General features: G+C 41.8%; 1 protein-coding gene across 1 annotated transcript; it reads left to right on the forward strand.

Moving 5' to 3' along the window:
• The first annotated feature begins 2,884 nt into the window (after positions 1–2,884).
• On the forward strand, positions 2,885–22,118 carry LOC124115578 (hillarin-like). Its single transcript, XM_048392038.1, has 9 exons — positions 2,885–3,070; positions 6,303–6,416; positions 7,521–7,747; positions 15,836–16,937; positions 17,579–17,732; positions 18,363–18,527; positions 19,339–19,622; positions 19,738–19,923; positions 22,053–22,118. The coding sequence occupies exons 1-9, from the start codon at positions 3,020–3,022 to the stop codon at positions 22,080–22,082; spliced, it is 2,313 nt and encodes a 770-aa protein (XP_048247995.1). The 5' UTR covers positions 2,885–3,019; the 3' UTR covers positions 22,083–22,118.
• Positions 22,119–24,115: the final 1,997 nt, after the last annotated feature.

A 24,115-nucleotide genomic window follows, 5' to 3' on the forward strand; every position in this document is an offset into this window, starting at 1 on the left:
TGAGGTAATATAGATCAGAAGGTGATGTAATATATATCAGACGGTGATGTAATATAGATCAGACGGTGAGGTAATATAGATCAGACGGTGATGTAATATAGATCAGACGGTGAGGTAATATAGATCAGACGGTGATGTAATATAGATCAGACGGTGATGTTATATAGATCAGACGGTGATGTAATATAGATCAGACGGTGATATAATATAGATCAGACGGTGATGTAATATAGATCAGACGGTTATGCCATATAGTTCAGACAGTGATGTTATATAGTTCAGACGGTGATGTAATATATCAAAGACGGTTATGTAATATAGATCAGACGGTTATGTAATATAGTTCAGACAGTGATGTTATATTGTTCAGACGGTGATGTAATATATCAAAGACGGTTATGTCAAATAGTTCAGACGGTGATGTTATATAGTTCAGACGGTGATGTAATATATCAAAGACGGTTATGTAATATAGATCAGACGGTTATGTAATATAGTTCAGACAGTGATGTTATATTGTTCAGACAGTGATGTAATATATCAAAGACGGTTATGTCAAATAGTTCAGACGGTGATGTTATATAGTTCAGACGGTGATGTAATATATCAAAGACGGTTATGTCATATAGTTCAGACGGTGATGTTATATAGTTCAGACGGTGATGTAATATTGTCCAGACGATGATGTCTTACATTCAAGTCGGTGATGTCACATAGTCCGACAGGTTTGCTCATTGTTTCGAATGGCGAACTGATATTGTCCATTTAGTGATGTCCAATTCCTCAGTGGGTGAGGTGACACGGGTGGATCGCGAGAGTCACGTGATGGATGAAATCAGTAGTTCTCAACGAGCCTCATCGTGAGACAAACAGTCACATGATCCATGAGACACAGCCTGGTGTATAGAACATGGAGACTAAAGAGATATTTCCGCATGATCATTCACATTTAGATTATATCTCGTGAGTAATAATGTCAAATGGAAGATGTAATACATTTGGTTTGTTGGATGTCTCAGTGACATATAGATGTATCTTTAACAAATTCCATTGCGGGTAGTTGTAATTACTGTCATACATCTATAACAGAGACCGGTGAAGAAACATCTCATCATGTAACGTTAAAATAAGTCACAAAATGATCTTATTTTCAAAAATATCTTTTTCTATAACATTGTTATGTTAATCTGATAAGTAACCACAGTATACTACGGTTATAACGAACTCAATGGACCACTAATTTTAGTTCGTTATTACCGTTGTTCGTTATAAGCATATATACAACATCTATACAGCAAATGGCCGGTTAAGTTCGTTATATCCGTCAGTTCGTTACAAGCTTGTTCGTTATAAACGTATTTTACTGAATGTCCCTACAACGGTGTGATGTCGTCTCTATGTTTATTCATGGATGTCCGTAAAACGCTGTGATAGTAGTCTCACCACCTGGGATGTTAGCTTGGTGAGTAGCGTCTCCCACTTTGTGATGCTAGTTTGATGTATCATTTCATACCTGTACGCATATCAAAATAACGTTATAATGTTGTGGGCGTATATATATATATGCCTACACTGATGTTGTGTTATATCGCTGTCAGGATATGGCGTTCATTGTTATAATATATTATCATTAAACAATGTTCTCATGTCCTCCACCAGGTATTCCGATTCTGGGCCAGAACAGGTCCCGAGAACCTACATGTCTGTTGGTCGTAACAGGTGACCAAATGGATGGGGTGATCAGTCGCGGAGACTGCGTGTCTCGATGACGTGATCGTTGCTCCACCATATCGATCACTGGATTGTCTGATTCAGATTCAATTGTCTACAGGCCGTCGTCTTATAACTGGATTTATGCTGAGGTAACCAACGCACGCACGCACGCACGCACGCACGCACGCACGGACGGACACACACACACACACACGCACACACACACACACATATATATATATATATAAAAGCCCGAGGTGATACAGGTCCCAGACGTTTGCCACTTTAATTAACCCCACGAGCACGGGTATGGTGCTGACAGACCTAGAGACATAATCGGGGCTCCCCGGGACTGGAACCCACAACCACATGTTTCTGGCGTATCCAAGGGATGCAACTCTGCACAGCGAATTGCGACTGAGCCACTCGTGTCGAAGGTATTAAATCAAGCACAATATATTGCAATCTCGCTTGGGAGAGAGAGCTTTATTTCTGTAAAGGGGCCACCGGCCCATTATACAATACATGATATCAGAATTAGACAATTTTAAAGCACGAAATATAAATTTAGCTAAAGCATTAATTATGCATGGGATTTTAGATGTATAGAGTGTTACAAATTTATCAATAGTTACATTTGTGTAAAAATGATAAGGTACAACATTACGTCTCAAACTGTCATAATATGGACATTGTAAACAAACTTGATATTCAGATTCTACTTCAGGTCTTACACAAAAGACTTGGGCTACGCAACAAGATTGAACTTTTAGAATAGTTATTATTTCCAACCAATTTGGTTATATATGTGTAAATACCACCATAAGGCATCAGTCGGTGGCGCAGAGGATAGTAAATCAGATTATCATTAATGATAAGCTACTGGCATTGCTTTTGATCCCATTCCTGGAGTCAATGGCCACGTATAAGACCCGATGCGCTGGAACCCATTACCTTAAAAAATAACTCTTTGCCATAACGGGACAGCTTTTTGTAATAAGCTGAGTGCTCGAACTGTTTAATAAGGAAGTACAAGCGATCTCACGCAGAGGAAAACTCACAGTGTCAGCGTTACAAGCAATCGGTAAAAATACAAGTGACTTAGCGTGTTGTACAGTATTAACAACTTGGATATGTTCCAATATCGATGCGTGTGCAGGCAGTCCTTCGTTTGCCTCAGACAAGGAGACATGCTGTCCTGAGTCCCGTTCCTGCATTGGATTATTTAATATACGCTGATTGATAGAAGAGTAGCGCAGGGTCACTGTTTTCGTCAGTGCATGTATTTGAATCTGCCTTGAACGACATGGGTTTCGGCGCAAGCAAACCAGATCCAGACTTCCCTTCAATAACGCCGGTGAGTAAACAGAGTTATGGTTTAAAAAGCGTACCATTGTAGATATGTGGGCCCTCCACAGGTCAAACAAGGATATTGATTGAGCCCCTTCTACTTGCCCCTCGCCTTGCTAAACGATTTATATAAAACTCCTTTCTCACTGGTACTGGGGTTATTTACGCCTCTTTTAGCAATGTTACATTAATATAACGACGGTGAAACCAAGCATTGGCTTCGCATGGTGTACTGTACTCTTGTTGGAAACCAAACCAGGGTTTTCAATGGGGTAAACATTACGCTGCAGTGACTGTAACATCAGAAGAATATGTAATGAGGTCATTCTATGATTTGTGTTGTTTGTACCGATGTCGTTATACTGTTTACTATTAATCATCCATCTTTCTATTCTGTTATTGAACACGTGATTATTCAAACATCCTATCCTTCTCTCTTATGCTCTCTTATGGATTGGTTAGTTGGTTTGTTGTTTAACGCCGCACTCAGCAATATTCCAGCTATATGACGGCGGTCTGTAAATAATCGAGTCTGGACCAGACAATCCAGTGATTGACACAATGAGCATCGATCCACGCAATTGGGATACGATGACATGCATCAACAAAGTCAGCGAGCCTGACCACCCGATTCCGTCAGTCGCCTTTTACGACAAGCATAGTCGCCTTTAACGGCAAGCATGGGTTGCTGAAGACCTATATTTACCCCGGATCTTCACGGGTCGGCACAGGTTAGAGACTTTCATATTCGTAGCATGATCAACATAACCAGTAAAGTCACACATTTTCACCACCCAATTGCCTTTTCAGTCTACTATTTCATCAACCACTGGTTATTTTGCCCTCAGATTCCCCCCGAACTTCGCTTACTTATGACAAATACATCATCGCTTTTAACACAAAACAAATCAGTTAACTTGTACACATAACAACTTCTGTTATTTTGTGTAACGTCTTTTCAGGGCTACTTCTTGCCAATTCATCAGGCGAATACTTAGTAAACGTATTGAGATAGACTCGTGAAGATCCGGGGTAGAATAGGTCTAAAGCAACCCATGCTTGTCGTAAAAGGCGACTATAATTGTCGTAAGAGGCGACTAACGGGATCAGGTGGTCAGCCTCACTGACTTGGTTGATGCATGTCATCGTATCCCAATTGCATGGATCGATGCTCCTGATGCCAATCACTGGATTGTCTGGTCTAGACTATATTATGTACAGACCGCCGTCATATAGCTTAAATATTGATGCGTGTGGCAACCTTGCCCATCATTAAAATAAAAGCGACAAAATCATAATCATAGATAATCTAAGATAAGAACAAAATGATTAACCTCAACGTAAAATTAAATTGTCCAAACACAGTTGTGAAAGGCGAAACAAATATTGAACTGTACAATCAATAACACTGATTTTTTGTTGTATAACATATAAAGCCAGCATGGCCTTATATCGACAAACGGCTTACATAAATATAATAGGTCACAACTGACGGCGTGATTCAGCTTTGCCTTTGAAAGATGAGACCCCACAGCGCTACATCGCATGCGGAAACAGATAGAAGTCCACAGTGTCGTCGCGCATCGGCGTACAAAAACCTGTCAATCCGTAGTGTGAATGGTAGCGACTGGTTTTAACACCCTATCAAGGATCACGCACAAGGCTCTACTTATATGATAATTGAACTGTTAATTAGGTGTTCGTTCTGGATACTGTCAACATCAGATAAAACCAGATCTATGTAAATGTTAGCAGCACCGGGGGATTATGACTTGCTTCGATATTGTACATTATATGTATCTGACGTCTCACTGTGAGCTTGAATTCGGATCTGGGCATCACCGAGTCAGTGTCACAGGGTTGTTTTCGCGTGTTCTTTGAGTTCAAGATGTATTACACTCTTCAAAACAAGAAGTCGATATATTTAATTTAATATCATAGATACAAATATGAAATTTTGGAGCTCGATCGTCACATGGTGTCGTTGTATAAGGGCATTGAAAACTGTTCATTGTCACGTCACATAAGGCCACAAGGTTGCGCTATACTCAGTATCTCGTGTGATTGCCCCCGCAGCAATCACGACTATGCATCTCCTCGGCGCTGACTGGATAAGTGTACGAATTCTGTCCTGCGGAATTCTGCGCCATTCTGCTTGTAATGCGTTGGCCAGTTGTGGGAGCGTCTGCGGCGTGTTCTGACGTTGACGTACACATCGATCGAGTTCATTCCAGAGGTGTTCGATTGGGTTGAGATCTGGAGATCTCGACGACCAGGGCAAGTCGTTGATGTTTGCATTATGAAGGTAGTCTACCGTGACACGACTGTGGGCGGTGGAGCGTTGTTCTGTTGAAACAGCTCCTTCTGGCGGCCAATGATTGGAAGAAGGTGGAATTGCAGTGGAATTGAACTGTGTGTATCGGTCCCAAAGGCGGCAAATGGTGCTCTGGAGGACGTGTGGCGTGCAACAGAAGACTGCGATTCCCCTCTTTGGATACGCCCTATGGCGATGTTTCGATCGGCAGCGCTGAGTCTCGGCATTTTCGAACTTGAAAAATGTTGACAATTGAATGACAAATTATTGGCTTATGCTTGCCTTTTTACAGCCACTACCGCGAGTTACGAATGCCATAACATGCACGTGCATTTTGCTTTACTGTTTTCCTCCATGACATTTGACAAGTGTGAAAACAATGCCGTTTAAGACATTGCAAATCGATAATGGCTGCGTTTTAACGCACTGTTTGACGAAAATCAGGCCACCAACATTTCCAATAACATATATCCAATTTATACACCGGATTTTTGTTTAGTCAGGTTCAATGAACTTCATACTACCCGTGCGTTTCTTCTTCTTTTTTTTGAGGAGTGTATATTATCTACTTTCCGATATTTGCACACGTGCTGGGCGATCATTTATACTGGTATGACGTCATTTTGCTCCTTTGCTGAGAAAAATACACAAGAGGACATCCAATGTTCATGACGTCACGGATTATCATTATGTCATCAGAAAAATCGGTTTCATTGTAGGGTTGATATTTCATGAGTTTTCTTCATTTTACAAGGGGTAATATATAAAATAACCTACTCGAAATTCGAATGCACGGATCATCTGTCACACTTAAATTCACACAGAACAGGAATCCGTAATTCCTCATAGCTAGTTGGTTATTTTCGATGAATTCTCGTTGCTTGTGTTTGATTGTGTTGAAGTTGTTGAAATGTTTTGTGTGCAGATATTGGTTCCCCGGACTCTGAAAGGTTATCCACCTCCAAAGCCGTCTAGATTGAAGAAGTGCGATTTGGTCAAGTTCGAAAGTTTCTTGACCATTGATGCCAGGTCAAAAGCGGTAAGTACATGTGTATCATGAATGGGAGCATTATAAACAATATATCTGCACAAGTAGAATAATAATAATGAGTCCATTTGTATGGCGCCAAACTCCATACCAGCTCGTGTGCTCATGTCGCTTACATTATTACCCCAATCAATGGATCAGTGAGCACTCGATTTTCATTCTCATCTCCCTGAGGAGTATACAACCAAAGCTGCCTGCGAGGCGCTAGAAGGTTAACAGCCACATTACCATCTCATCCTACCGGGTACCCACTCACTGCTGGGTGAACAGAGGCACATTTCGAACAAAGTCACTTGCCAAAGGAGACACAACATGTGCGTCAGTATGGGGCAGGAACGAAGCCAAAGGAAAACTCTCAAGTGTCAAGCTGCTGAACGTGGTCACCCATCCATCTACTCTCCGAGACTGACGTTGCTTAACTTCACCTGATTAGTCATCTGTGCGCTGTGCACAGGACCACGTGCCAGAACTGTTATGGCAACAAAACTTCTAAGATCGTGGAGACGCCATTACCGTTTCTCCAGTCAGGAGAAGCAGCAAGGTTATGATTGGTAGAGTGAAAGCCCATGACATGTTCTTGGCAGTAACACGGAGAATAGGTACCGCGGGGTCATAATGACTAATGAGTGAGAAGTAAGAGCTTAACGGATGGCCACTGCGAAGGACCTTCTCTCTGTTGTCCCCTGAGTGATGGCTTGAAGTTTATCATCACACTATCGACCACTGTCCAAGTTTCAATCACAATCACAACCGGGGTAGAATGGTCTTCAGCAACCCATGCTTGCCGTAAAGGGCGACAATGCTTGGCGTAAGAGGCGACTAACGGGATCGGGTGGTCAGGCTCGCTGACTTGGTTGATGCGTGTCATCGTATCCCATTTGTGTGGATCGATGTTCATGATGTCCATCACTGGATTGTCTGGTCCAGATTCAGTTATTAACAGACCGTCATATAGCTGGAATATTGCTGAGTGCGGCGTTAAACAACAAACCAACAGACAGCTGATCACACGCATTTTGGTCGCACACTCCCTCACTACTCAGTACTGAATATGCCTATCAAATGTAGTATATATATATGCCATTCATTCCGCAGATCATTGTGAGTGATGAGACAACCTATGGCCAGCTACAGACCTCCCTGACACGCGGTCTTGTCTCAGACTTGGATAAGGTGCGCGCCATCTTTACTTGGTTGGGCAGCCAGCAGATCTACCACAGCTACTACCCTGGTGTCGTCGACCCCATGACGCCCAGGGGATACATGAAGCTCATGAAGAAAAACCTTGGCACCTATACTGAGTTCTTCACGTTGTTATGCAGGTTTGTGCTTTAGTGAGTTTTTCGTATACAGTTAAACCCGTTAGGCCGCACCCCGAAAACCTGGCATTCCGGCCCATTGCGGTTGGTAACCCGTGTGTGTTGATCCGAACGACACTGTCCGGATTAACAGCGTATTTCTGTATACACGAGTACCGTTTAACGTAAAAGTGGCTCATCTTAATTCTGTATGTTTCTGTAGTTGTATAACAGTTAAGATTTGATTGCATCGTCTAATGTTATGTAGTCTATATTGGATTCATGACAATCAGTAATGACGAAAATGCATCAATACCTCATGCGCCTGTTAATTCTTGTAATGGGGGTTGTGGTGTCATTATTGGGTGAATCGACTGGAATCACACACTTGAATGGTACAGCTAATGATAATGAGTGACATACATAATGTCCACCTTCAATGAGTATTGAAGCTATGGCATCACTTTTATCATGGATCATCTCTACTCACTCTGTATACGAGGACTTAAAACAAAGACATGATAGGAAATCATGGGTCTGTATGGTAAGCCACTGTCCCGTACCAAAATAGAGGGGGGGGGGGGGGGGGGATTCATACATCTATTGGGAAGGTCACTGATCAGTGTGGGGAATAATACATCCTTATAGTAGGTCACTGTCTAGTGTGAGGTAATCCTACAGCCATATGGTAGGACACTGTCCCGAGTAAGAGAATCATACATCCATGTGGTAGGACACTGTCCGAGTAAGGGAATCATACATTCATATGGTAGGACACTGTCCGAGTAAGGAAATCATACAGCCATATGGTAGGTCATTGTCCCGAGTAAGGAAATCATACATCCATATGGTAGGACACTGTCCCGAGTAGGAGAATCATACATCCATATGGTAGGACACTGTCCGAGTAATGGGATCATACACCCATATGGTAGGACACTGTCCCGAGTAAGAGAATCATACATCCATGTGGTAGGACACTGTCCGAGTAAGGGAATCACACAGTCATATGGTAGGACACTGTCCGAGTAAGGAAATCATACATCCATATGGTAGGACACTGTCCCGAGTAAGGGAATCATACATTCATATGGTAGGTCATTGTCCGAGTAAGAGAATCACACATCCATGTGGAAGGACACTGTCCGAGTAAGGAAATCATACATCCATATGGTAGGACACTGTCCCGAGTAAGGGAATCATACAGCCATATGGTAGGACACTGTCCCGAGTAAGAGAATCATACATCCATATGGTAGGACACTGTCCGAGTAAGGGAATCATACAGTCATATGGTAGGACACTGTCCGAGTAAGGAAATCATACATCCATATGGTAGGACACTATCCCGAGTAAGAGAATCATACATCGATATGGTAGGACACTGTCCGAGTAATGGGATCATACAGCCATATGGTAGGACACTGTCCCGAGTAAGAGAATCATACATCCATGTGGTAGGACACTGTCCGAGTAAGGAAATCATACATCCATATGGTAGGACACTGCCCTGAGTAAGGGTTCATACATTCATATGGTAGGTCATTGTCCGAGTAAGAGAATCACACAGCCATGTGGAAGGACACTGTCCGAGTAAGGAAATCATACATCCATATGGTAGGACACTGTCCCGAGTAAGGGAATCATACATTCATATGGTAGGACACTGTCCCGAATAAGGGAACCATACATCCATACGGTAGGTCATTGTCCCGAGTAAGGAAATCATACATTCATATGGTAGGACACTGTCCCGAGTAAAAGAATCATACAACCATATGGTAGGACATTGTCCCGAGTAAGGGAATCATACATTCATATGGTAGGACCCTGTCCCGAGTAAGGAAATCATACATCCATATGGTAGGACACTGTCCGAGTAAGGAAATCATACATCCATATGGTAGGACACTGTCCCGAGTAAAGGAATCATACATTCATATGGTAGGTCACTGTCCGAGTAATAGAATCATACAGTCATATGGTAGGACACTGTCCTGATTAAGGAAATCATACATACATATGTTAGGACACTGTCCGAGTAATAGAATCATACATCCATATGGTAGGACACTGTCCAAGTAAAGGAAATCATACATCCATATTGTAGGACACTGTCCGAGTAAGGGAATCATACATCCATATGGTAGGACACTGTCCCGGGTAAAGGAATCATACATTCCTATGGTAGGTCACTGTCCCGAGGAAGGGGAACATACATTCATATGGTAGGACACTGTCCCGAGTAAGGAAATCATACAGTCATATGGTAGGACACTCTCCGAGTAAGGGAATCATACATCCATATCGTAGGACACTGTCCTGATTAAGGAAATCCTACATCCATATGGTAGGACACTGTCCGAGTAATAGAATCATACATCCATGTGGTAGGACACTGTCCGAGTAAGGGAATCATACAGTCATATGGTAGGACACTGTCCTGATTCAGGAAATCATACATCCATATGATAGGGCACTGTCCGAGTAAGGGAATCATACATCCATATGGTAGGTCATTGTCTGAGTAAGAGAATCATACATCCATGTGGAAGGACACTGTCCCGAGTAAAGGAATCATACATTTATATGGTAGGTCACTGTCCCGAGTAAGGGGATCATACATTCATATGGTAGGACACTGTCCCGAGTAAGGAAATCATACAGTAATATGGTAGGACACTGTCCGAGTAAGGGAAGCATTCATCCATATGGTAGGTCATTGTCTGAGTAAGGGAATCATACATCCATATGGTAGGACACTGTCCGAGTAGGGAATCATACATCCATATGGTAGGACATTGTCCGAGTAATAGAATCATACATCCATGTGGTAGGACACTGTCCGAGTAAGGGAATCATACAGTCATATGGTAGGTCACTGTCCTGAGTAAGGAAATCATACATCCATATGGTAGGACACTGTCCGAGTAATAGAATCATACATCCATATGGTAGGACACTGTCCGAGTAAGGAAATCATACATCCATATGGTAGGACACTGTCCGAGTAATAGAATCATACATCCATGTGGTAGGACACTGTCTGAGTAAGGGAATCATACAGTCATATGGTAGGACACTGTCCCGAGTAAGGGGATCATACATTCATATGGTAGGACACTGTCCCGAGTAAGGGAATCATACATCCATGTGGTAGGACACTGTCCTGATTAAGGAAATCATACATCCATATGGTAGGACACTGTCCGAGTAAGGAAATCATACATCCATATGGTAGGACACTGTCCGAGTAAGGGAATCATACATCCATATGGTAGGTCATTGTCTAAGTAAGAGAATCATACATCCATGTGGAAGGACACTGTCCCGAGTAAAGGAATCATACATTTATATTGTAGGTCACTGTCCCGAGTAAGGGGATCATACATTGATATGGTAGGACACTGTCCCGAATAAGGGAATCATACATCCATATGGTAGGACACTGTCCCGGGTAAAGGAATCATACATTCATATGGTAGGTCACTGTCCCGAGTAAGGGGATCATACATTCATATGGTAGGACACTGTCCCGAGTAAGGAAATCATACAGTCATATGGTAGGACACTGTCCTGATTAAGGAAATCATACAACCATATGGTAGGACACTGTCCGAGTAAGGAAATCATACATCCATATGGTAGGACACTGTCCGAGTAAGGGAATCATACATCCATATGGTAGGTCATTGTCTAAGTAAGAGAATCATACATCCATGTGGAAGGACACTGTCCCGAGTAAAGGAATCATACATTTATATGGTAGGTCACTGTCCCGAGTAAGGGGATCATACATTGATATGGTAGGACACTGTCCCGAGTAAGGAAATCATACAGTAATATGGTAGGACACTGTCCCGAGTAAGGGAATCATACATCCATACTGTAGGACACTGTCTCGAGTAAGAGAATCACACATCCATGTGGTAGGTCACTGTCCGAGTAAGGGAATCATACATCCATATGGTAGGACACTGTCCGAGTAAGGGAATCATACATCCATATGGTAGGACACTGTCCAAATAATAGAATCATACATCCATGTGGTACGACACTGTCCGAGTAAGGAAATCATACAACCATATGGTAGGACACTGTCCGAGTAAGGAAATCATACAACCATATGGTAGGACACTGTCCTGATTAAGGAAATCATACATCCATATGGTAGGACACTGTCCCGAGTAAGAGAATCATACATCCATATGGTCGAACACTGTCCCGAGTAAGCGAATCATACATCCATATGGTAGGACACTGTCCCGAGTAAGAGTATCATACATCCATATGGTAGGACACTGTCCGAGTAAGGGAATCATACATCCATATGGTAGGTCATTGTCTGAGTAAGAGAATCATACATCCATGTGGAAGGACACTGTCCGAGTAAGGGAATCATACACCCATATGGTAGGACACTGTCCCGAGTAAGAGAATCATACATCCATATGGTAGAACACTGTCCCGAGTAAGCGAATCATACATCCATATGGTAGGACACTGTCCCGAGTAAGAGTATCATACATCCATATGGTAGGACACTGTCCGTGTAATAGAATCATACAGCCATATGGTAGGACACTGTCCGAGTAAGAGAATCATACAGCCATATGGTAGGACACTGTCCCGGGTAAGGGAATCATACATCCATATGGTAGGACACTGTCCCGAGTAAGGGAATCATACAGCCATATGGTAGGACACTGTCCCGAGTAAGAGAATCATACATCCATATGGTAGGACACTGTCCGAGTAATGGGATCATACACCCATATGGTAGGACACTGTCCCGAGTAAGAGAATCATACATCCATATGGTAGGACACTGTCCGAGTAAGGGAATCATACAGTCATATGGTAGGACACTGTCCGAGTAAGGAAATCATACATCCATATGGTAGGACACTATTCCGAGTAAGAGAATCATACATCCATATGGTAGGACACTGTCCCGAGTAAGAGAATCATACATCCATATGGTAGGACACTGTCCGAGTAATGGGATCATACACCCATATGGTAGGACACTCTCCGAGTAAGGAAATCATACATCCATATGGTAGGACACTGTCCCGAGTAAGGAAATCATACATCCATATGGTAGGACACTGTCCCGAGTAAAGGAATCATACATTCATATGGTAGGTCACTGTCCGAGTAATAGAAATCATACAGTCATATGGTAGGACACTGTCCTGATTAAGGAAATCATACATCCATATGGTAGGACACTGTCCGAGTAATAGAATCATACATCCATATGGTAGGACACTGTCCAAGTAAAGGAAATCATACATCCATATTGTAGGACACTGTCCGAGTAAGGGAATCATACATCCATATGGTAGGACACTGTCCCGGGTAAAGGAATCATACATTCATATGGTAGGTCACTGTCCCGAGTAAGGGGATCATACATTCATATGGTAGGACACTGTCCGAGTAATGGGATCATACACCCATATGGTAGGACACTCTCCGAGTAAGGGAATCATACATCCATATCGTAGGACACTGTCCGAGTAAGGAAATCCTACATCCATATGGTAGGTCACTGTCCGAGTAATAGAATCATACATCCATGTGGTAGGACACTGTCCGAGTAAGGGAATCATACAGTCATATGGTAGGACACTCTCCGAGTAAGAGAATCATACATCCATATGGTAGGACACTGTCCGAGTAAGGAAATCCTACATCCATATGGTAGGTCACTGTCCGAGTAATAGAATCATACATCCATGTGGTAGGACACTGTCCGAGTAATGGGATCATACACCCATATGGTAGGACACTCTCCGAGTAAGGGAATCATACATCCATATGGTAGGACACTGTCCCGAGTAAAAGTATCATACATCCATATGGTAGGACATTGTCCGAGTAATAGAATCATACATCCATGTGGTAGGACACTGTCCGAGTAAGGGAATCATACAGTCATATGGTAGGTCACTGTCCTGAGTAAGGAAATCATACATCCATATGGTAGGACACTGTCCGAGTAATAGAATCATACATCCATATGGTAGGACACTGTCCGAGTAAGGAAATCATACATCCATATGGTAGGACACTGTCCGAGTAATAGAATCATACATCCATGTGGTAGGACACTGTCCGAGTAAGGGAATCATACAGTCATATGGTAGGACACTGTCCCGAGTAAGGGGATCATACATTCATATGGTAGGACACTGTCCCGAGTAAGGGAATCATACATCCATGTGGTAGGACACTGTCCTGATTAAGGAAATCATACATCCATATGGTAGGACACTGTCCGAGTAAAGAAATCATACATCCATATGGTAGGACACTGTCCGAGTAAGGGAATCATACATCCATATGGTAGGTCATTGTCTTAGTAAGAGAATCATACATCCATGTGGAAGGACTCTGTCCCGAGTAAAGGAATCATACATTTATATGGTAGGTCACTGTCCCGAGTAAGGGGATCATACATTCATATGGTAGGACACTGTCCCGAGTAAGGGAATCATACATCCATATGGTAGGACACTGTCCCGGGTAAAGGAATCATACATTCATATGGTAGGTCACTGTCCCGAGTAAGGGGATCATACATTGATATGGTAGGACACTGTCCCGAGTAAGGAAATCATACAGTCATATGGTAGGACACTGTCCTGATTAAGGAAATCATACAACCATATGGTAGGACACTGTCCGAGTAAGGAAATCATACATCCATATGGTAGGACACTGTCCGAGTAAGGGAATCATACATCCATATGGTAGGACACTGTCCTGAGTAAGGGAATCATAAATCCATATGGTAGGTCATTGTCTAAGTAAGAGAATCATACATCCATGTGGAAGGACGCTGTCACGAGTAAAGGAATCATACATTTATATGGTAGGTCACTGTCCCGAGTAAGGGGATCATACATTGATATGGTAGGACACTGTCCCGAGTAAGGAAATCATACAGTAATATGGCAGGACACTGTCCCGAGTAAGGGAATCATACATCCATACTGTAGGACACTGTCTCGAGTAATAGAATCACACATCCATGTGGTAGGTCACTGTCCGAGTAAGGGAATCATACATCCATATGGTAGGACACTGTCCGAGTAAGGGAATCATACATCCATATGGTAGGACACTGTCCGGGTAATAGAATCATACATCCATGTGATACGACACTGGCCGAGTAAGGAAATCATACAACCATATGGTAGGACACTGTCCGAGTAAGGAAATCATACAACCATATGGTAGGACACTGTCCTGATTAAGGAAATCATACATCCATATGGTAGGACACTGTCCGAGTAAGGGAATCATACATCCATATGGTAGGTCATTGTCTGAGTAAGAGAATCATACATCCATGTGGAAGGACACTGTCCGAGTAAGGGAATCATACATCAATATGGTAGGACACTGTCCGAGTAAGGGAATCATACACCCATATGGTAGGACACTGTCCCGAGTAAGAGAATCATACATCCATATGGTAGAACACTGTCCCGAGTAAGAGAATCATACATCCATATGGTAGGACACTGTCCCGAGTAAGAGTATCATACATCCATATGGTAGGACACTCTCCGAGTAAGGGAATCATACATCCATATGGTAGGACACTGTCCGTGTAATAGAATCATACAGCCATATGGTAGGACACTGTCCGAGTAAGAGAATCATACAGCCATATGGTAGGACACTGTCCCGGGTAAGGGAATCATACATCCATATGGTAGGACACTGTCCTGAGTAAGGGAATCATACATCCATATGGTAGGACACTGTCAGAGTAAGGGAATCATACATCCATATGGTAGGACAGTGTCCGAGTAATAGAATCATACATCCATGTGGTAGGTCACTGTCCCGAGTAAGAGAATCATACATCCATATGGTAGGTCACTGCCCATAGTAATGTAATCGTACATCCATACGGTAGGTCACTGTCTAGTGTGGGTAATCATACATCCATATGGTAGGCCATTACCAAACGCAAAGACACCATAGTTCCCTTTGATATTTTGCAATCACCTCGGCAGGATAATGACAATCCAGAGTTACTGATCGCGAGAACTGGTGTGTATCAACCATTTATCTTCATATTTCTTTCAGAGCGGCAGACATCCCTTGTGTGATGATACGAGGAAAGTGCAAGAGTGAGGATTACGAGGCAGGGGAAGACATCCCTGCGTGCATGTCTTCCAAGTGGACGGCTGTCTATGTAGATGGATTGTGGTGTATCGTCCACCCATTTAGGGCCTACTCAGGCATCAACGGTAAGAACCAAGCCAACACACAGAGGACCGAGGTAGAACCAGACAGCCACGACTCCATGAACAATAATGATCACAACGTTGTTGATGAATTTTTCTTCATCCCAGATCCAGACGATTTCATGTATTTCTGTTGGCCGGAAAAACCCGAATGGCAGCTTGTCGAGAAGACTTGGACACTGGACGACTTCTATGAAGCACCTTATTTCCACAGTGCTTATTTTACATCAGGGTTGACGCTTTCAAGTGAACACAAATCTTCATTGACTTCTAAATCGGGGATGTGTCATATCAAGTTTAATCACAAATGCGGAACATATGCAAACGTGAGCTATATTCTGTTTGTGAAGCAGAACCTGAGCGGAAGAATCCTCAACAACTCGAAACTCGAAATGTATGTCTGTAAAGAAGCAAAAGATGATCACATCAACATATACGTCCGCCTCCCTGTCCTGGGCGTCTACAAACTTGTCATCTATGGAGGACTTACGCACATGCTGAATCCACTAGCAGAGTTTCGACTGGACTGTTTTGAAAGAAACATGATGAATAATCCATTCCCAATTCGTTCCTCCCTTGGCTTTGGTCCTGGACAACGTTCTGTTGGTATGGGACTTCGATGTGTATCACATCCCGAGGGTGTTGTGCCAATACGTGCCACGAGGACTGATATATTTGACTTCCACCATACCCATCCGATGGAAGTTGAAGCGGTCCTACGCCATCACTCCTTACCGGCAGGTGACTTGAGAGCATTGGTGAAGAAGGTGATTGCCAAAAATCGTGTTGTGTTCCATGTCAGTGTTCCTGAAGATGAAATAGATGATGACGAGTTCGCTCTACAGGTGTTTGTGAGGATGCCCCACACTAACTACACCTTAGTCAACGTCCTGAACTTCCTCCTCACAGTCCATCCGGACATGTATGAGATAGAGCATACGGTAAGCAACCTCGTCTCCGTGAGTATTGGTGACACCTACATTCTCAAGCACAAACATGTGTATATTTCGAAAAAGGTTAATAAAAAACTTTAAAAACAATACAAATAATATCATTCATCCAGGTTGTTTGGAACAACAGTTATGAGAATGTCTTTATCTGATAGACAAAGACGTTGACATGCCTATCCTTTTGAGATCATAAACACTAACGGTCAAAGCAGGAGTGAATACTTTAGTTTCTTATCCGTTCTGTAGTTTCGTGCACATGTTCTGATAACTACTTTTATTGACCCTTGCACCTAATGCTTGTCGTAACATCAGGCTACGGTCAGGATACAGTGATCACTATGTGGAACCTCACTGGTTTTGAGCCCCGAAGGCGTTGATCTCTGCTCATGCTGTCAACCACTAGTTTGTATCGCTAAGACTTGATTATTTACAGTTACGGTAACATTGCTGGCTGTAACGTGCACTCACATGTTAAGGGGGTTATTTAATTTAAATGATTAAATGAGACTAATTCGCTACTGGTTCTCCGGATTTGTTTATTTACGCGTACAGGTGGCTTCAATCGACTGCCAACATTTTTCTGGGTGCTGTTGGCTCCATGTATGTCATGTGCAATATTGTCTTGTGTTCAGCCAACGCAAGACAGGAAATGTGTTCTGGATCTGGTGAACTGGGAACATCTAGAACATCTTGCGACAACCCTCGACAAAGTCGACCGTGACACAAAATGCTCCAATGTCAACGTAGCCGAGGATATGACAATCTGCCTTAATAACAACAGTCCAGGTATGCGTTAAAATGGTGATGTGTTCTTGTTGTATGTTTCCTGTGGGGATTCCGGGGAAGAAAATATGAAGGCCTCCAGTATCCGATGCTTGTCGCAATAAAGGGGATTGGGTGGTCAGGCTCTGTGATTTCGCTGATTGGGTGTCATCGTGCCACGATGGCGTTGGTTGTTGCTAATGCTTTCAGGCACGTCTGGTTTACACTCGATTATTGACGTGATGTAAACTGCCGGACAGAAGGAAAGTATCCACTTGAAAGATGACCCAAAACCCGTTTCAAATACATCACCATGGAATAACCATTTCGTGTTTATTTAAGCCACCAGTGGTATATATACTCTCGAAAAAAAAATCAGAATTGGGATACTATATCCAATGCTCCAAATATTTAGAATTACTGTTACTCGCTTGTGAGTCCACGGAGGCGGTCGATTGCCATTATGGAATACATTGAGCAAATAAATGTTGATGTGTGAAACAAACTGATTATGTCTAAAATACATTTCCGTGCCTATTCAATTTGCAGAAACGTATATACATGCTAACATTTAATAATCATTCTTTGGTCACATGCCATATATTATGGCATTACTGTTTCCAGCTGATCATCTGTTGTTGGTTGTTTCGTCAGTGTGGGCATCACAGGAAGGTTACTCACGGAATCACCTCTCCAGCGCCATGAACAACAGAAACAGGAAGCAGCTGGAAATGGCTCTGCATGGACTCCATTGTAATGGTCATCTGAATACCAGCCTGAAGCCAGAAATGGCCGCACTTGCTTTCTTGTACGAGGAAGGTATGTATCCACTGTTGAGTGTTCTGACAATCTCAAATAGGATGATATGATCATTAATTCAATTATGAGTGTGTAAGTGAGTGAGTGAGTACGATTTTACGCCGCTTTTAGCAATATTCCAGCAAGATCACGGCGTGGGGCACCAGCAATAATGGGCTTCACACAGTGTACCCATGTGGGGAATCGAACCCGGGTCTTCTGCGTGAAGAGCGAACGCTTTACCCACTAGGCTACCCCACCGTCCCTTGTAAACTTGGTCATCGCATATGGATACCTGATCTATTTCGGCCTCTTTATTCGTGGCAAGGTAGAAGAGTTCCTATTGAAATTAATTGTCTTTAATTTGTTTCCAAAGTGTCAAACAAAGTTTGAATTTTCTTTAACATGTTCAATTTCGGTATTTCAAATTTTCAGTCGTTTGCAGTCTAGCGAAGTGCTACGCTCATTTCTCAATTAAGATACAAGTACTTTAGCCACTGCCCAATGCTGACAGTTTTACTTCTTGTTGGTATTTTGTCAGAAAATGAACCTATCTTTCTTAAAAGTACTATTTGATGGTTGTGAAAAAACGTAGGCAGTATGCCTGGTGTAAGTTATCGTAAGGGATCGGCGATAAGAAAAATCTGAAGACATCTGACCTAACACTTTCCTTTGAAGTTCATCGTCTGCAATATCGATAACACAATCCAATGACAAAAGTCTTGACATACATCTTCATAGTAACACACACCTTTGCCTATAACACCCTCTTCTTTATTCCAATAATCTCCTTTATTGATGTCCTGTACCTTCAGATGTCGTTATTTCACAGAAATCAAGAAAAGAAGGTCTGCCAACGATCTGGACAGCTTGATGAAGGCGATCGCTGAATCCAGCGAGTCTGTCGTCAGTGAGAACTTGGAATCTTCCCCAGTAGTGCAATCGGCCCGAGACTTCCTGAGTCGACAGTTGCGTGTGAAGCAATATAACATGGTCATGCAAACGCTAACATCACAGACTGTGACCGATGTGGCTGACTGTCAGCGTCCTAATAACATCTGTTTTGTGGTCTTAAGGTCAACGTACCTTCTACTGGGAGAAGATAGGCCATTGCAGGTAAGTCGCCTAGAGCAGTATAGTGTCCTGTGTTTCGTTCCCTATGGGCTGGACAAGGCTATCACAGGAGCTTGCCATCGGCTATTACCAAACTTTCTCTTTTTTTCTTCTGTAGACGTGGTCTGATGTTCAGCACCTGCTTCGGATAAAGGGGCATGATAGTCTTATCAACCGGATAAGCCGCTTCAGCTTAGACGCTCTCAGTAATAAAGTCAGCGATGAGGTCAAGGACACGCTTTCTAAGTTCAAGATCGAAGAGGTCAAGGCCACGGGATCAGCCGTTGCGGCTTTTTATCTATGGGTTAGTGTAGAGTTTTGCGCTTAGAAAATAGTTTGGGTACAAGGTACTAATACTTAGTGGATCTTCTCCTTACCTTACATGTTATAACAATATAAACAATCATAAATATGCACTGATAATGAGTGAAAACAAACAATATATCTTGATACAAAGACATACAACATATAATATGCGTACAGTTAAACAGTGAAATACTTTTACAAAGAGAAATTTATGAATCGAATATGCTGTTGTCAACAAATAAGATGTACAATGATTTCATTCTTTAGTCTGAAAACGTCTAAGACCTGTTTTCTGCCCGCATTAAGCTGATACGCCGTGATATAACTGGAATATTGTTAATAGCGGCGTTAAACCCAACTTACTCACTTACGATTGGCCTTCCTTGAAAATTCTACAGTATGACATATGTGGTAATGCTTGTTTATATTCAATAGGGGCGGTCGGGTAGCCTGGTGGTTAAAGCGTTCGCTCGTCACGCCGAAGACCCGGGTTCGATTCCCGACATGGGTAAAATGTGTGAAGCACATTTCTGGTGTCCCCCGCCGTGATATTGCTGGAAAATTGCTAAAAGCGGCGTAAAACCGTACTCACTCACGTATATTCAATAAAATATATTAAGATCAGGGAGGATAATGAATATAAATTACATTGTCATGAGGAATGTATCATTTGAACGCCAACAAAACCCTGAAACCTAACATCTGACGAACAAATTATCTGGCCTAAGTGGTGTGTCCCTCGTATCATATGTCGATTTCTATAATTATAAATTGATGAATGAACATTTAGTATCTGTTAAAGTGTGTGAGGGTTTCACTAATCTCATTTTCCATGGTGTAGTCACTTTAATTACACAGAGACATAAAACAGTGAGTAAAAATCAAACATTATCAACTGATTGAATTTTGGATCTCCCATCAAGGCTGATTGTATGAGGAAGGATCGGGAAGTTTATAAATATATATAGTTTATAAATATTTAACGTTTTTGTATGAAAGTGAATGTTGGTTTTAGACGCCATCAGCTTGGTAAATGGTAGAAAAGTAATTTATTATTATTGTACTATTTTCAAAACACTCAGCTGAGCGAGTTATAAAAGATCCATATTAGTAAACAATTGACATTGTGCCATGAATTTGGGCAATAATTGATTCTGGTCAATCAGTGGTGTCAAATCACAACAACCATCTCTGATAGAAAAAGCCGTTCTGACGACCGCATCACCGCGGAGAACAGTATGAAGTTATCGTTCTCACTTATTGACGGAAGGCAATATTAAATAATTATATGTTCAAGTATAGGTAATAAAATGCAGATTTGCGGTAACTACAATATTCAAATATGTGTGGCCATACATATTGTGCAGACAACACGATAGAAATAGACTGGGAGATTGTTTTTCAAACTTTGTGGACCATAGATAGCTTGCAGTTTATTAAAGCGTTCCGTTCCAAATTAAAAAAAGAGGTATCCAATACAGTGTGGCAACCTCAAATTTCATGACGCGGATGCTATCTCCTTAATTCAACTTGACTCATAATTTTAATATAAAAACGTTTTATTTCTGAAGCGCCAGAGTCGTCGTATAGAAACTGACAGAGTGATGTAGTTCTGAGTATTCTCCATTTATATTCAACAATAGAATATGACATCGAGATCTAAACACAAATACGTCAACACCAGCCTCGATTATGCGCCGAAACATATATCATTGGCCGTAAAAAGCACAATAGCGGTGAAAATTATATGAATATATGTATGAAATAACGATACAAGGTCACCATACGAATATCTTACTGGGTTTGAGGATTTACAAACTTATGCTAATTTATTTCATATGTGTTAATTCACTTGTGTCAATAATGATTATATATTGCAATACTTTGTTTGTGTTTGGTCGATCTTTATCTAATTATTATATAATGTTTTCTTGTTTGCAGTAAAAATAATTTATTCGCTACTTTTCGTCGTATGATTTTAGATATTAATCTATTTTTTATAATGTTTATTTGTAATCATATAATTTGTTTGTTTATTTCTTTGGTCGATCATTGTTTTGCTTTCCTATTGGTTGGTGTTTGTTGTTTTGTCTGTTTTTTTTCTGACATTTACAGTGTCTGTTGCAGGCGCTGGGGGTCGTGATGGAAGTCGGTTGAAGAAGAAACTCCACCGCCACAACAAATGTACAAAATGTAAAATAGATTAATAAAACATTATCCTTGACAACGCTGTTTTTTTGCATTGTGTGTACGACAGAGAGAGACACAGAGAGAGAATAAGAAAGAGAGAGAGCAAATGTGTGTGTATTTGTGCTTGTGTGTGCGTGCGTGTGTGCGTGCGTGCGTGTGTGTGCGTGTGTGCGTGCGTGTGTGTATGCGTGCGCGTGTGCGTGTGTTGTTTATCTCAGCAACAATCCAGCTATAAGACGTCGGCCTATAAACAATTAAATCTGGATCAGACAATCCAGTGATCGACATAGTGAGCAACGATCTACGTCATCGAGACCCGCAATAAGCCAAGTCACCGCGACTGATCACCCCATCCATTTGGTCGCCTGTTACGACCAGCATTCACGTAGGTTGCCGGGAACCTGTTCTGGTCCAGAGTCCCCAAAGGAGTGGGATAGGGGCAAGTAAAGAGAGAGACATTATTGATGTTTCTTGAAAGTCATGAATAACACATCATCTTCTTAAACAGCAGCTCAAAACCAGCAAGCACAACAACTGAATGCCGGGTGGTGGGCGTGAGAACATTGCTTTAAGGGGAAGTGTACACGCAAAAATCACTTTCTTTTTTATTTTAAACAAAGCGCAATTTTAGAATAAGTTAGTATCAGTGTTTGAAAATATACACTCATTTTTCTCACAGTCAATGTAGCGAGCTCACAATAAGTGTGAAAATGTCATACCGTTATGAGGCCTTCGTTTTCCGAGCTAAACAGGCCTGAGTTATCCCCCTTAGATTATGACGTAATTGGTACCAATTTAACTGGGTCCCTGTCTTGTCACAACGCAAAAGATATCAAGTACCAGTTTATGGTGAGACAACATGGCATCCGATACCTTGCCTGGTCCGAAGAAGTTCCCTTGACCCTTCAAGAAATCGCAAAACCATACGATTTTGAACCAAAACGAGCAAGCTTCGCGGTATGGAATCGATGAAAATCTATGAAAATATATAATACAATGATTTTGCTTTGTTTCGAACGTCATATCGTCACAGCGATTTAATACAACGTCGGTGTAGGTACATATACGCACACAACAACATTACAACGTTGTATTGATATAGACAGAGGTATAAAATGACACAACGTCATCAAACTAGCATCACAAAGTAGGAGACTTTACTAATCAAACTGACATCCCACGTGGTGGAGATACACTCATAGGACTACTATCACAGCTTTATACGGACATACATGTATACATATATACATATATCAGATTTTCGATCACGACTGTTGATAATACTTAATTTCGTTTATCCGACATACTTGTTAATCCGACATAATCATATGCAGCCAACCATGTCGGATTAACGGGACTTGACTGTACATGTATACTGTCAGCATTAATAAAATAGTCGGGTAGCCTATAGTGGTTAAAGCGTTGGCTTGTCACGCCGAAGACCCGGGTTCGATTCCCGACATGGGTACAATGTGTGAAGTCCATTTCTGGTGTCCCCCGCCGTGATATTGCTAGAATATTGCTAAAAGCGGCGTAAAACCATACTCACTCAATTACCTTCTATGGCGTCCTTGAACTTGCGATAGTGCGAACTTCTGGTGGCTATATTCGATTTATTTTCGAGGTCGAGTTTTTAGGAAATTTCTCATGAAAATATCAAGAGCTTATTTAGCTGGTGTTGGATATTAATTTCATTATTATTAAACATGATTTTTAATTATAAGCTGTGGATACGGTTTTGAGTACAGATAAAGTTGACTAATTAATTTATAAAATATTGTTGAACATTCTTAATTACAAGCATGTTTGCTTCAGGGTGATTGCGGTTTGTTTGACGCAGCACACAGCAATATTCCAGCTATTTTATTTCTGCATGTAAATACAGTAAACTACGGTTATGACGAACTCAAGGGGACTACTATTTTTAGTTCGTTATAACCGTAGTTCGTTATAAGCATATATACAGCATAACTACAGCAAATAGTCGGGACTAAAAAGTA

The sequence above is a fragment of the Haliotis rufescens genome, unplaced genomic scaffold (genome assembly GCF_023055435.1).
Source record: "Haliotis rufescens isolate VD_foot unplaced genomic scaffold, xgHalRufe1.0.p SCAF_106, whole genome shotgun sequence".
NCBI classification, from domain to species: domain Eukaryota; kingdom Metazoa; phylum Mollusca; class Gastropoda; order Lepetellida; family Haliotidae; genus Haliotis; species Haliotis rufescens.